This window comes from Chelmon rostratus, chromosome 13 (genome assembly GCF_017976325.1).
Source record: "Chelmon rostratus isolate fCheRos1 chromosome 13, fCheRos1.pri, whole genome shotgun sequence".
Lineage (NCBI taxonomy): Eukaryota > Metazoa > Chordata > Actinopteri > Chaetodontiformes > Chaetodontidae > Chelmon > Chelmon rostratus.
The window spans coordinates 26289048-26304949 of NC_055670.1; the positions used below are offsets into that span (position 1 = coordinate 26289048).

General features: G+C 45.6%; 1 protein-coding gene across 5 annotated transcripts; it reads right to left on the minus strand.

Annotated features, from left to right (window-relative positions):
• Nucleotides 1-212: 212 nt before the first annotated feature.
• On the minus strand, nucleotides 213-14236 carry lmln (leishmanolysin-like (metallopeptidase M8 family)). 5 transcript variants are annotated; one of them, XR_006007303.1, is made up of 17 exons: nucleotides 13884-14236; nucleotides 12679-12782; nucleotides 12211-12241; nucleotides 11705-11787; nucleotides 11178-11295; nucleotides 9443-9621; nucleotides 9206-9311; nucleotides 8763-8857; nucleotides 8491-8608; nucleotides 8191-8298; nucleotides 7921-8108; nucleotides 7506-7638; nucleotides 6234-6393; nucleotides 5917-6047; nucleotides 5615-5825; nucleotides 3866-4609; nucleotides 213-3663 (listed from the first exon to the last, which is right to left on the minus strand). XR_006007303.1 is itself a non-coding variant. In XM_041951299.1 (17 exons), exons 1-16 carry the CDS (start codon nucleotides 14016-14018, stop codon nucleotides 4509-4511), a joined length of 2001 nt encoding a protein of 666 aa, XP_041807233.1. In that variant the 5' UTR covers nucleotides 14019-14236; the 3' UTR covers nucleotides 213-4133; nucleotides 4481-4508. The 5 variants fall into 5 exon arrangements, 2 of the variants coding, with proteins under 2 accessions (XP_041807233.1, XP_041807231.1); XR_006007304.1 differs by having other exon boundaries at nucleotides 213-3171; nucleotides 3269-4609; XR_006007305.1 differs by having other exon boundaries at nucleotides 213-3174; nucleotides 3269-4609.
• Nucleotides 14237-15902: the final 1666 nt, after the last annotated feature.

A 15902-nucleotide genomic window follows, 5' to 3' on the forward strand; every position in this document is an offset into this window, starting at 1 on the left:
CAGACTGAGCACTTCATCATCCTTTCATACAGCATCATTACAACATCACTGATGCAGAAAAATGTGATTTCTGACAGAAACAAGTCAGAAGTCACATTGTTTTTATAGAAAATATTCAAAGGTGAAGAATGAGCTGCTGAACATAGAAATATTAAGCTTCAATGGGTCGAGATTATTTGATGGTTTAAAACAAGACAAAACACAGATTGGGATACAGACAGCGTTTATTCTGACAAATATCTCCGAGTTGTCTTGATTTGTCTTAAAAAGCAGCCCTTTCTCTAAAAACAAATAAATAACAACGATCGACCGAGTGATGCAAAGTGTTTCTAAACAGGAAACAGGAAACCCTGCTGAACATGTCGAGTTTCCACCAAAAGCTGAAGATTTCAAACAAAGTCCTCGACTCAGTGCAGCTTCAGTCGTCTTCACAATAAATATCTTCATCACAAAAATAACATGAGGACAGAATCTCGTGCAGGCCGAGCAGCTGAGAGTGAGTCCGAGCCGAAATAAAACTGAACTGAGGTCAGATGGTCTCTCAGGCAGCAGCACACTAACAGCGCTGACACAGAGCTCCAAACAGCTCTGCCGTAGAAATACAAATACTTCAGCTGTAAACATCAATGTTTTATACGGCAGCAGGTCACTTCCTGTTGACAGTCACATTAAAGGATGGGGACAGACAGGAGGACGCGACAGACGGATGAAACTCTACTTAAATAAATCAAACAGAAACTCCTTCAGCGACTCAGTGGGTTCTCTTCAGGTCCATCTCAACATAAAACCATGAAGCTACAATAAAATACAGCAGAAGAAGAGTTTCAGTCCAAAACCAAACTGCGTCTGGAACAACCTGCACAGAGAAAACGAGAGCGCAGCATTTTCACTGAAGTTTCACTGTTGCCTTGGAAACGGTACGAGTGACAGAATCAACTGTTCTGGTTTGGACTCACAAAGCCTTTTCAGGTGATTTCCTCACACGAGCGCGACAGTTTGTTGTTTTAATTTGAGACCTGCCAACGGTGGAGGTGCATCATCACCTCAACCATCGCTCCGCCATCATCGCGCAGTCTCGCTGTCAACAGGAAGTTATCACACAATGTCGCGTCTCCGCGTGCTGACGTCAGACTTCAGACGTCACTGTTCTCGTTTCGCTTCAGGAACCGAACTAACAAACATTAAAGAGTTCAAATGAAGCTCAGAGATCGAGCTGAGAGCTTCCTCCCACAGCGCTGTGGTTTACAGGAACTGACCCATAATGCAGTTCACTGTGCAGACTGCAGAGAGGAGACGCGGCTCTGAAACACCACGTCTGTAATAAAACATGAGAAAATAAAGTACATTCAAACTCCTGCTTGGCACCAACATGTTTGTCTTGTGCAGGTCTGGAAACTGGAAACCAAGCCGAGCGTTTTTCACCGGGACAAACGTCTAGTCAGTCCATAATCCTGCAGGACCATGATGACTGTTGGTGGTTTCAAGCTTTAGTTTTGGTTTGAGCGTTAAAAATAACCTTGCAAACACTGCAGTCTTGATCCAGGACCATTAAACTGCACCTCAGTCCCGCGCAGATGCTGCAGAGCTTTCATTAAACTGGTGACAGGAAGCAGAGTGAGCTTAACGCCGCCGCTGAGGACGAGATGACTGTTTACGCCTGCAGGACGGCTGCAGTTCAGCTTCTGGCCAGCAGTGGCAGCACTGCTGCATTTTTGCTGACCTGTTTTGAGGACAGGAATCTGGCGCCATCTTTGATCTGCATGTTTCATACGGACTTCAACGAGGAAATGGAACAAAGTACGCATCTCATGGCAGCTCCTCCTCAGCCGTGACGAAACAGCCAAGACTCCGAGTCGAGGCTGTTTCCTCCGGCAGCTGCGTCATCGAACAGCAGAACACTGACTGAGACAGTTTTCAGTTAAACTGAAAACAACCACGAGTTCACAAGTCCTCTATCACCACCTCTGCTAACGCTAGCTTCGTGCTATCAGTCACTCAGGTGTGTCTGGCCACAGTGCACCTGGTGAACGCTGCGTTGTTGTACTGGTGAAATGTCTGACAGCGGTGGAGGTTGGATGTAACACCGTGCAGACCTTTAACGGCGAGCAGTAAATATTCCATTAAAGACAGGAAGTGGAAGTTATTTCATTAAACAGAGCTAAGCAGCGCTACGACGAGCGCGTCAGGCATTAGCGTGTCTGCGCGGCCCGCCAGCGGCTTCATGCTCACTGAGTTTGTCATCTGGGCTGAAAATAAGAAGCAGCGTCCTGGTTTCTGGATGGATTATGGTCTGCGGGAGTCTGAAAGAATCATTTCACCAAACCTCATGAACGAGACGTGTTGGATTTAAAATCAATGAACAGATTAACAGAACTGACATCAGCTGGTCTGGAGCAGCTTCCACTTTCATCATCATCATCATCAAACTATGGCTTGTTCAGGTTTTCACTGTTTGAACGTACATGGCTTTTTCTTCCTCTCCTGACAGTCTGTCGGTCCAGTCGTGACTCTGACATTTGTTCAAATATTAAATTAAAACAGGAGGAAATCAGTGTCCGCAGGACGCCGGCGTCCCATCCGCTCGAGTGATGCTTTCAGGCCATCTGATTGGTCCATCTCACCGTCAATCAGCATATCAACATGAGCTTTCATGCTTTCTTGTTGCTCCTGCTTTTGTTTTATGATGATATGATGCTCTGTTCAGCTCTCAGATGTGATTCATTTTCTACATTTGAATCCACCAGGTTTATATAATCCATCACAAACCCTCAAATATTCACATCACAATTTTCTTCTGAATGATCTGAGTTTCAAACAGTCCTGATTACTCTGAAGAAGGACCTAAACATCGTGACTGTGTTTGACGCGCGGCTGACGAATGGAAGCAGTTTGTGGCCTCAGGACAGCGAGTGTCTCTTCATGTTCTGACACGGGGGGGCGCTACTTTAAAGCCTCCTGCAGACGTCACAACCTTTGACCTGATCTGAGTGTCTCTGACAAAATTCAGAGGTCTAAGACAAAAATCCTGCAGAGTCAAAATCCACGTCCATGCCTATTAAACCATCATCACCATCATCATCATCATCATCATCTTGTTGGAGCTGGACGTGTCTGGACCTTGACGTCCCGAACACGACGCTGTTTGCTTCACTTCGTAGCTGCCAGAAGCATCTGCTGAGAGAGCGACAGGAAACCGGAGGCAGGAGGTGAGACAGGCAGCAGACAGACAGACTCTGGATCTCATGCAAGAATGTTGTCATGTTCTGACCTCTTACTCGCTCTTCACTGCATCACTTTAATAACCGCTCCACAAACTTCATGTTCTGCTCTGCTTCAGAAGTTAGAAAGTCGTGTCAGAATATCCTCATGAACTCAGCGAGAACTGTTTGTGTTTATTGGTGTTTACTTTCGTTAATCAAATGAGGGCAGATTCACGAGTCTTCAGTCAGAGTGGACGACGTGTGCTGCAGCTCTGGAGTCGATCACACCTGCGGTTTCAGCGCTTCTTGCATGAGGCCCAGTGACTTCCTGCAGGCCACAGATCTCCGGCTGAGACGATCTTGTAATCGGTCGATCAGCTGTGTGGTTGTGTCGACACGACAGATCATCTCTTCCAGTGTGAGGAGAGCAGCTGATTCGCAGCCTGCACCGGCTCCAGGTGTTCTGCACAGCGTTAATGGAACCCATCAGTCCTGCACTGCAGAGCTGCAGATCTTTAAACTAAACTATCACTTCATTTTTGCCTTCGTGAACGCGACATGAAATCTGCTCAAAGCAAAGGAAGCCATGAATTTAAACTTAAGTGGTCTGTTGGTGTATTTACAGTTTTCTGGGTATAAACGTAAAAAATAAAGTTTAAAGTTACCTCCTGCAGCCACCAGGGGTCACAAAACCACACACATCCTTCTGTTGTCTCACGCACAGGAAGTACACTGAACTTTCAGCTTAAAAGTATGATTTTAAAAAAGTCGGCTGTCATGAATAATCCACTTCCTGTCAGCAAGCGGCAGGCGACGACTCGGTGACGTTTCCTCCTGGTTTGCGTTTGGCAGGCTGCTGCAGCGACAAACAAATCCTCTTTGAACTTCATTCAGTCAGTTCCTCCAGTCTTTAAATATATCTGAGCAACGATTCTGCAGCCAAAAAAAGAAAAGAAGACAAATGTCCAGTCTGCTGATCTGTTGTTGTTAAACCAGACGACTGATGATTCACTGTCTGCTGCACCAGATTAACACCTGGATGGAGCGTCAGTAAAAAGATCCCTGACAGTGGAACGAGATGAAGATCAGACGCTTGAGGAGCGAAAGTCCTGAGGAACGCGTGACAGAAGAAAGGAAGAAAGAAATGCAGAAGAAGAACTTCGGAAAGAGGACAGAAGGAAAAGGAGAGGAAGTGCGAGAAAAGAGGGAAGGAGAAGTCTGCAGCTTTAATCCTCAGAGGACACCAGAAGAGTGTTTAGGTCAGTAAACTGTCCGGCTACCTTTGTGAGTGTGTGTGTGTGTGTTTTATCAGCTGCAGTGGCAGAGCAGCAGTCCGGCCACCAGGGGGAGCAGGTTGAGCAGCAGGAGCCACAGAGTGATGGCCAGACCTGGAGAACTGGAGCACGGATCTGAAACAGGCAAACAGACTCAGGTGAACGTCTGCCGTCATTCCAGCCGCCAGGAGCCATTTCTCATGATGAAAAATCATTAACAATAATTAATACTCAAAGCTAAACATGAAAGAAGATTTAAAAGTGGGTGAAGATCAATTAGGGGTCTAGATTCTAGGAAACATCACTATAAAAGTCTCAGTGTCATTGACAAACAAAAATAAATGGCCGGGCAGGAAATAAAAATAAAACAAAGACATTTCAGAACTACAATTAAAAAGAGAAAAGAAAATAAATAAGAGAATAAATAAATCAATCAGAATTGTTTGCAGGTTTTTTGTTTTTGTCTCCTTATATCCAATTTTTCATGTATTTTATATCTATATATTTCTTTTTTATATTTAAATGTTTATTTTTGTTATTCTTTTTCATTTGTCATATTAACTTGTCCATTAAAAAAAATTGCACTGTTTTTTAGAATTCATAATTTGTCCATTTTCTGTATTTGCTCACTCTATTTTTCTATTTTTCTATTAAAATGGTAAAATATGTTGAATTTTCTATTTTTACTGGTAAAACAATGTACTATGAAGATTACCGAGTGGTACACACAGTACAGTATTAGTACGTAGTCTCTGTGTCTGCATCCATTCTAGCAGCTGGCTGTACAGCAGTGCTTTGAGCTAAATGCTAACACCAGCATGCTAACAAGCTCACAGTGATATTGCTAACATGCTGATGCTAACATTTTCCATGTTCACCACCTTGGTTTGTAACATTTGCTCATTAACACGACTGGAGTTTTCTGAGGATGGTAACATCGTGACATCAGCAGCTTTGATCATGAATAACTGAATGAATGAATGAATGAATGATTCTCTCCAGTGATCTGACTTTATTCACCTACCAACTAATGTCTGAGCAGCTTCAGGCACCATCCTATCCACCAATAGGAAAAGGGTGTAGAAGCATCAGCTGACACTTTGTATGTAAACATGTAAAATGAGGGCGGATGGCACTGACCAATGGGGTTACTCCTGGAGGCGTTGATGGGCGGGAGCTGGTGGGGGAGGGGGCAGTCGTCACAGAAGTCGGTGCAGGCGGGGCAGATCAGGACGCCGTTGTAAACCCAGTCATTGACTCGCACGCTGACGCTCAGCAGCTGACCTTTACGGACGCAGTTGAAGGAGCGGTCCTGGACGAACACCGTCAGGCCCTGAGTCGAGCACGCCACCTGGACGCCATTTAAGAGTCTGAGTGTGAGCAAAGTCTGACGATGAAGAAATAACACGGTCACGAACTGTGGAGAACTGTGTCGACCGCACCTTGTAGCATCCGGAGCCCCAGTCGGGGTACGTCATCTTCCTGGTGCACTGCTCCATAACAAAGGCCGACTTCTGGTACAGACAGGCGGAGTCCGGTCCGTACTGCTCCGCCCCGTAGTTCCTCCACCAGTCTGGACACACACACGTCACATGATTACACACAGCCCTGCAGACAGCAGCTCAGTCGTACAGTAACACAACACACCTCAGTAAATCCACTACAGTATGAGCTGCAATGAGACAATCATCAGATGCAGAGCTTCATTTCCAGCCCAGTGTTAACACGGTGTTAGCGGCGGCGGCGGCGTGAGGCTCACCTGGCTGGTTCTCTGACACTCTGCAGTACGAGTTCCTCTGATACTCCCCGCTGAGGTGCCAGCTGAACTCCTGGCTGAACGGACAGTAGTCAGCGATCTCCACAGCACCGCCGAAGAACGACAGCTGATCAGCAGCAACGTCAGGGATCCTCTCAAAATACTGACAGAGACACAGAGAGACAGACAGAGACAGAGAGACAGAGACACAGAGACACAGAGACAGACAGAGAGACAGACAGAGAGACAGAGACACAGAGAGAGAGACAGAGAGAGAGACAGAGAGAGAGACAGAGACAGAGACACAGAGACAGACAGAGAGACAGAGACACAGAGAGAGAGAGAGAGACAGAGACACAGAGACAGACCGAGAGACAGAGACACAGAGAGACACAGAGAGAGAGAGAGAGACAGAGACACAGAGAGACACAGAGAGAGAGAGAGACAGAGACAGAGAGACAGAGAGAGACAGAGAGACAGACAGAGGGAGACAGAGAGACAGAGAGAGACAGAGAGAGAGACAGAGAGAGACAGAGACAGACAGACAGACAGACAGACAGACAGAGGGAGACAGAGAGACAGAGAGAGACAGACAGACAGACAGAGGGAGACAGAGAGACAGAGAGAGACAGAGAGAGAGACAGAGAGAGAGACAGACAGACAGACAGAGGGAGACAGAGAGACAGAGAGAGACAGAGAGAGAGACAGAGAGAGAGACAAAGAGAGAGACAGAGAGAGACAGACAGACACAGAGAGACACAGAGACAGAGAGAGACAGACAGGTCCCCTTTAGGTTTTGACACTGATGTCTCGTACATTAAATTAAGGATTAGTGAAATTAAAATGTGGGTCATTTCTCCTCAGTCGTCTGACCTGATTGGCTCTAACAAGCTCATCCCATCTCTGTTTGAAGAAACACACACATGCAACATACAGTGAACCACACACAGGAGCAGCAGGCTGCAATCAAGCCACTTCTCCAACCTCTGGGCCACAGCTGCGTGTGTGTGTGTGTGTGTGTGTGTGTGTGTGTGTGTCTGTGTGTGTGTGTGTGTGTGTGTGTCTGTGTCTGTCTGTGTCTGTGTCTGTCTCTGTGTGTGTCTCTGCATGTGTGTGTGTGTGTGTGTGTGTGTGTGTGTGTCTCTCTGTGTGTGTGTCTCTGCATGTGTGTGTGTGTGTGTCTCTGTGTGTGTGTGTGTGTCTGTGTGTGTGTGTGTCTCTGTGTGTGTGTGTGTCTCTGTGTGTGTGTGTGTGTGTGTGTGTGTCTCTGTGTACCTGGTACTCCAGCGGCAGCTCCTGTGGATATTTCTGCAGGTTACAGACGGCCACAGCCAGCTGGTCCTGTCTGCAGGTGAGCTGCAGAGGAGACGCTCGCACTGTATCGCAGTACGGAGTCACAGTGTGTCGTCTGCAACGACAAACACGATCAGATACTGTCAGATATTCTTTAACTCAAGAAATACTTGTTTTCTTGATTTTGAAGGTTGTTTCTCCTGCTTGGAAACATGACTTTTTTTATGCAAATTAACATTAAGTGAGTGCAAAGTATTTAATCTACAATGTAAATTAACTCAATAATAAGGTAACTGTTTGATGAGACTCTGTAAAAAGTGAAAAGGGTGAGTGTGCACTGCTGCTTAATAAAATTCAATAACTCTGGTCTCCTGGACACAGAGAGTATCACTGCGACCTCTGTCTCTGTCTGTCCATCCAGAACTTGCAGCTCTTCATGACGAAGTCGCAGCCGAGGCCGCGGCCCCAGTCCAGCCTCTGGGCCAGGCTGTAGTTGGCTCGGTACCAGCCGCTGTCCTCCATGATGGCGAGCGTCAGCCGGGAAAACACCCTGTTCTGGGTGTGGGAGCCGGTCATCGCCTCATTCTGAGGGAGGAGGAGAAGATGATGAAAATGAGGAAAAACCCAAACCGATCACTTCAAAGTCGGACAGGGAAGGCGCGGGTACCTCCAGCAGTCTCTTCTCCCAGTGGTTCAGCTCAGTTCCCGTCCCTCCCTGGTTCTCCAGCTCCATTCCCTCCAGGATGGGACAGTTGAAATGTCTCCTCGCCTCCTCCTGCAACCAAAGAGTAGAGCACAACCAGCTTCATCTTCTCGACTCCGTCTAACCCGTCTCCTCTGTGACGTTCAGGTGAAAGCACCTGCATGCATGTCTGTTCAAACATCACAGTGGAGGAGGGGGAGGAGGGGGAGGAGGACTTTCAGTTTAAGATTGTGGTGGAAATGACCCACCCAAATGGCTTCTTACCACGACGCGGGGCGTGACCAGGACGTGGACCTGGTGCCGGACCATCTCCCCTCCTCTGATGTCCCACAGCCTGCTGACCCTCCTGATCACTGCATCACTCCACTGGTACAGACCCAGGCTGAGACACACACACACACGCACACACACGCACACACACGCACACACACGCACAGACACGCACAGACACGCACAGACACACACCAGCATGTGAAGGACGCAGACGAGGACAGACAGACACTCTGCACCTCAGTGTCAGCTCAGACTGTACTCACCTCTCGTTGAAGGCGGGCAGGCCGCTGGCGAAGCGAGGGGTCAGAGGTTTGCCCTCGTCGTCATGGTAGAAGGCAAACAGGCCGGCTGAAAAGCCCTGGTGGACAGAGGAGGAACAGCACACGGGTCACATGTCACCATCAGGCGTCCACAAACATTCTGTTCTGAACATCGTCACAACAACAACAACAAAAAATGTTTTGTATGTATGTGTGTATATACATATATATATATATAGTCAGTGTTAATGTTGTATTTTGTATTTCTTTATTTCTGTTGCTATTTTTTTTTTCCAATTGCCATTACCTGCTGCTTGTAATACCTGAATTTCCCCGGCTGGGGATTAATAAAGTGTATCTTAGAATCTGGGCCTTTCCTGAAAAAAAGTCAAAAACCTCTAAAGTCTAGTGAAGGCTGTTTACATTGTAAACGTTGTAGTACTGACCAGAGCGTGGATGATCTCATGTTTGACTGTGGAGAGCATCCCTTCAAACTCCTGAGGCTGAGACGAGATCATGGCAGGACACAGGTTCGCATAGCCTGCTATAGGTCTGAAGGACGGACACACACACACACACATTGATTTTCATGGAGCTGATGCTCAGCTCTATCTTCCTGTCATTAGACTTAAAGAAACATTGTGTGGCAGAGGTTTGATCACGTGACTGCAGGTCGACCCCACCTGTCCAGCTCTGCCTCCAGCTGGCAGTAAGCAGCGTAGGCCACTATGTTCTCCTGTCCGCAGCGGTCTGTGGTGATGCCGCTGACGTAGAGCACAAAGTCAGACCCTTCCACTCCGGGACCATCCGGGGGCCCCAAGGGGCCACATGACTTCCCTGATTCACTGCACACCTTGCATTGCTGGGAGAGAAGCACACAAGACTGGAGTGAGCGAAGGGCTCTTAATATAATATCATGATACGTCACAAAAACCCCTGATTCCAAAGAAGCTGAGACGCTGTGTTAAACAAACCAAACAGGATGTGATCACCTGCTGACCCTCTCTGACAGAAACTCACCTGGAAACAGCACAAAGTCGATATATTTACTGTCTGAGCTCATCAGCTTCATTGATTTTTGTAAATATTTGCTGATTCTGAATCTGATGCAGCAACACGTTTCAAACAAGCAACAAAAAGTTGTTGAATGCTCCAAAAACACTTTGTGATTGGATAAAAGAGATTAACACCTGGACTCAGGAACACTTCAGGAAACAGTCTGACTGGAAATGACTGATTCTGGTTTAATTCACACTCTCTCTGTTCTCACACCCTCTTGGATTCAGGGCTGTAATTAGTGGACATAGCAGCTTGTTCCATGTCATTTTAAACAGATGATGCACAGTTACATCCTCCAGTTTGGTTGGACTGTGTTGAGGAATCAGGTTTATGTCTTGTTGTGAGTATTATTACTCACAGACCAAAACCTGAAGGTGAACCTCCTCCACAGTAAGGACACACAGACCTTTTGCACATTATGAATAAGATACATGAACCATGAACACTGCATGTGTCCATGCTTTTTGCATTATGAAACTCAAATGTACAGCAGTGAGAACAGATTGCAGAAGAGGCTGCAGCACTATTATTAGCTCCTGTTCAGTGTCTACAATAACCATAATGAGATAAACTTCCCAACAGGAGCCATCTTTTATCCCTTCAGCCTTCCAGTCTCTCTCCCTCATCCCTTTATCGGTCCGTCTTACCACCTGCATACTCAATTTGAAGTTGTTCCTTCTTTTAGCAGCCTGCACTCTTCCACTCTTCAGCCTCTGTACAGATGTTCATGGTTCTCCAGAAATGACTTTGGGGTCATTGTTAAAGGAAGCAGCGTGGTCAGTGCTGCCGCTGAGGATGCATCCATGAGACGACTGTAACCTGTAGCACTGCTGCAGGACAGCAGAGGCAGCACTGAATGCACCCGCGCCGACTCCATTTGGTGTTTCTGACAAAGAAAGCTGGCACCATGTCTGATTTGCATATTTTGTACTGACTGAAAAGAGAAAATCCACCTGAAAAGACGTTTGTTGCGCACAGTTAGCTTGAATGAGACTCCCTGCAGCTCCTCAACTGTGACAAATGACTTTGTTGATCCTTTTCTTTTTCTCGCACCACAAAGAGGATGAAATTTGTGGTTTTGAGTGAAATGTCTCAACAACTATTAACATGACACTGTGCATGCACATTCACGTTCCTGTCAGGCTGAACTGTAACAACTCTGACCAAATACCTGCAGAACTAAAAGCATTCACATCAGTCTCAGCTGGACTTTGTGTTATTTAGCTGCTAACATGCTAAACATCAGCATGTTAGCGCTCTTTGCTGTTTGCTGGCACTGCTGTGCCTCAATACAGCCTCACAGAGCCGTTTGCACACTTCAGACTCTTAGTCTTGTTATTACATGATGCACTTCCTGACCTGCAGGTGGTGCTGTGGCACAATGACGGGGCCGCACCGGGTGACGTCTGCACAGGCATCCTGGCAGTAGCGATGAGGGTCATCTCTCTTCCTCAGGTACTGGTTGGTTGCACATTGTCTGAGACGACAGAGACAAAAAACACTGAAAAATAACTCTGCTTTGTGGGTAAAGAGCAAAGTTTCAGTCCTACCCTACCTGACTTCATCATTAAAATAAGCATTTATTCAAGGGAAAAGTGTTGCACCGTTAAGCAGTGCCAAGTGTTGGAGCAAAGAGACGATCGTAAAGGCACTCAGAGACTGAGCGAATGTCAGCAACATTTTTCACGTCATGAATGAGGATCATATTTCAGGGTCTGAAACAGCATCCGCAGGTGAAACCAGACATTGAACCTCATGCAAGAACAACTTATTATCATTCTCATCTCACTTCCTCTTCATTAATGCTTGCTTGTACGAGTGTTTCAAACCGGGGTCGTTAGTGGACCCTCAGAGCTGAAAACACTGTGATGGGACAGGATACATACCGGCTGAGCAGCACAGGCCCCACCCTGTGCCTCACACTGAAGGCTCTCTGCAGGTAATCAATGGCCTGAGGAAACAGCTTATCCTGAGGACACACACACACACACAGACACACAGACACACACACACACACACACACACACACACACACACACACACACACACTGTGAAACGATGCTTTTCCAAGTGAGTCCCTGTTTTGTTGATATTGTGCAGGATGAACTTTTAAATGTGCAATCCACATTCTGACACCAATTTCCTGTTCTTCAATAAGGCAGCAAAGGAAATGATGCTTCCTCATAAAACATTTACAAAGCTAATTCTAAATCCTGAAATGATTCCATCCATGTTCACTAGCAGCAGTCTTCGTCTTCTCTGCCTTTACTGGCACATTTCTGTCTTTCTCGGCCCATTACAGCCACCTGTCGGTAACTGGAAATGTGTGAAACCATTGGTCGGCAGTGTATCGTCCCTTCAGACGTCCGTAGGTGCTGAAGGTGTTACTCACCTTAACTAGTCTCCTCTTGTCTGCAGGAAGCCTGTGGAGAGAGAGCACATGTGTCAGAGCCACCAGAAAACATCACTTACACTGACATAATGTGGTCACAATGTGGGTACAACAGGTGCCTCATTCAGTCAGTTTTGTGTCATTTTGTCAAATGTCATTTTTGGCCAGTGTTGACAGACCTACATATCACACATTCTTCCAAAATGTGATGACTGTAAGTCTCAAAATATAGGTTTATGAATTTTCAGATGAGTTTGGTAACTGATAGATGAGGAAAATAAAGGCTGATGATGGCCGTGGGTGTATGAATGAAGAACTTTGCTTCATGCACTCCATTATTAGACAGGACAGCAGGTAGTACAGGTGAGACAGGAAAGTATGGAAAAAACTCCTCTTTGACTTGGTGAAACACTGATCTGTATGCTGATGTTCCTGTCAGTGCCGACAGTGAGAAGCTGCAGCACTTACTGGTCAACGCTGTAGTCATAGATGATCTTTATCTTCAGCTGCAGGTCATCGGGTGAGCTTCTTTTCGTCAAGCGCTCAGGCTTCAAGTACACATGATGGACAACCTAAAAGAGACAATAAGAGACAAAAGACACTCAAACTGTCAATCAATCGATCTGTAGCAACATTTGCTGCATTTGTTGCTGTAAATGCCACTCTTAAAAGTAGAAAGCAAAAATATTTTACAAATAAAAGCTCTTAATAAAGCCAATGTTAAAAGAAAAAAACAACAAAAACATGCTGCTGAACTGTGTTGATATGACATGTGAGAATATTAAAGATACGTCTTTCTCTGTTTGAGGTAAAGAATGACTTATCGTTGGTGGAGTGGACAGAATTGAAATTTTTATTAAATCGTTTTTTGTGGCCATTAAAAAAGAGAGGAAGAGAAGTAAACACAAATTCTTAAATGTTCAAAGAGGATAAAATCTTGTTTAACAGTGAGGTCATGCTGCATCAGCTCTCACTCTGGTTATAAACTGAAAACCTGCCAAGATTCTTCAATCTTCTACTACTACTTAAAGCTAACATTTAAATTTAACCTAATTTAAAGCTAGTTAATATTATTGTTCATTTTCACCACGGAAAATACGACACAGAGTCCATTTTGAGTCCATTCTAAAGCTCAGTTTTAGTCAGTGCTAGGTTTACAACGATGGTGCTTTTATTCTGAAGAAGTCTAACCGGAAATGCTATTCTGTTGCTAGGGAAACTCAGACTAAAGGTGAACAGTTAAAACTGATGAATGAAAGGTGCTTTCAAACTTATGTTTCACCGATAAAATGTGCCTCATAGATGCTGCAAATTCTGGTTATTGTCATTAAACACAATAAACCCCATGAACAACGCCGACTCATGTTAGCCTGTTAGCTTGTTAGCTAGCTATTGCAAATCTCATTCTTACCGTTACAGTTGTGGTCACACAACAAATAGCTAATATCGTAATGGTTGGCGGGGTTGGCTCTAGTGAGTGTCAAGCAAAACATTCCAGTGTACCTTACGCACAGTAAAGTAGTTATCTTATCACACCATATAAAAATATACGTCAATTAGCCATCGCAGCTAGTGTGCTGGCGAGCTTAGCTCTGAGCTGCCACAGTGCTATGGCTAACGTTAGCTTAACGTTAGTTGACATCAACAACACCGCAGAGCGAACCGGGGCTCACCTCACTAGGAGAGGGGGCTCGGTGTTTGCACGTCCCATGGCAGCTCACTAAAACAGCAAGGATAGACAGGATGAGGACAGAGCCGAGGAACCAGGACACGGACGGCTTGCCATCCCCGCTCAGCCTCGGCTCCATCCTCCGACCACCTCGACAAGCCGGGCTCGGCAGCCCGAAGTCAAAAGAACCTCCGTCGGCCCGGTCCCCGCGGTGCTCGGTTCATTCATCGCTTGCAGGGTGAATCAGAACATTTTAGCATCACGCAAAAAACTTCTGATGTTTAAATCTACAGAGGAGCCAGCAGGGGTGGCAGAAACACCGGCCGGTAAGAGGTAAAATCTGCGCCTGACAGCTGCGACGGGTCCTGGTTTGTTGCTGCGTGTCAGCTGAGAGCTGAGCACCGGCGCTCCGAAGATCGTCTGCTGACACGATTAGCCACTCTAAAGAATATGTCTTGTACGGGTGTCAGCTGAGCGAACAGGCAGCACACACCGATTCCAAAGATCGTCTGCTGGAAAGAGGACTCACTCTCAGCCTGTGTTTCTTTGTGCCGCTTGTCGTGGCTTTATTTACCCACTAGGAGGCCCCGAGACAAAAACATTGATGTCTGCCACAAATGGCCAAACAAATTTATTTAAGTACCATCAAAATTTTTATACAGCTGTGGATGATTTTTTTTTTAAATATTTAAATAACCTGTTAAAGCTAAAATTAGGTGCTAAAATGCTCCCAGTAGCCTAAACAGTCTACTTCAGTGTTCCATATCCACAAGCTAATTTAATAACTAATTAAATAACTATGAGACAACTGACATACATTACATGTGGAACCCTCTGGGCCCCTGCAAGTCTGGGGCCACTTTTGATCAATTTAAGTGTCCGTGTGAAATTCATGTTCTTCTTCTTCTTCTTCTTCTACTTTTGTCTTCAGGAACTTCGTGTGTATCTGAGTGTATCTGACGTTGGTTCCCACACTCTGTGACAGCCACACACCAAAACTTGATTAACTCCACAGAGAGACGAGTTGAATGTGATTAGTTGTGAATGCTGTGGTTTAACCGGATACTGAAGCAGCCTCTGAGAGGCTGCTCTGTGTCCGTCTGGTCACCTTCATCCTTCTTTTGATCTCTTCTTCTTTCACTCTGGTCTTAAAGTGCATCACTAAACATCCTGTTGAAAGTCGGTGAGTCCAGTCAGTTGAACTGTGTCCTGCAGAAAGTCGACTGAAAGTAAATGAATCAACAAACCAGATTAAAAGTTCGGCAATGATTTTCCACCTCAGCATCTGTTTCCAGGTGGAGTTCCAGTGCACACAGTGCATGTATTCAGATAGTTTAAGTAAAAGTACAAACACACTGTGAAAATACCACACTGAAAAATTTACTGCAGTAAAAGTATGTCAGTATAATCAGTAAATGTACTTGAAGTATTACAGTAAAAGTATTGAGTGCAGTAAAATGTCCCTGTGGACTGTTCTCCTGTTCTACTGTTCTCCTGTTCTCCTGTTCTACTGTTCTATCTGTTCTCCTGTTCTATCTGTTCTACTGTTCTACTGTTCTCCTGTTCTATCTGTTCTCCTGTTCTGCTGTTCTCCTGTTCTCCTGTTCTATCTGTTCTATCTGTTCTCCTGTTCTGCTGTTCTACTGTTCTACTGTTCTGCTGTTCCCCGGTTCTCCTGTTCTGCTGTTCTACTGTTCTACTGTTCTCCTGTTCTATCTGTTCTACTGTTCTCCTGTTCTATCTGTTCTCCTATTCTACTGTTCTACTGTTCTATCTGTTCTCCTGTTCTATCTGTTCTACTGTTCTCCTGTTCTCCTGTTCTATCTGTTCTCCTGTTCTCCTGTTCTATCTGTTCTATCTGTTCTCCTGTTCTGCTGTTCCCCTGTTCTCCTGTTCTGCTGTTCTACTGTTCTACTGTTCTGCTGTTCCCCGGTTCTCCTGTTCTGCTGTTCTACTGTTCTCCTGTTCTATCTGTTCTCCTGTTCTCCTGTTCTATCTGTTCTCCTATTCTACTGTTCTACTG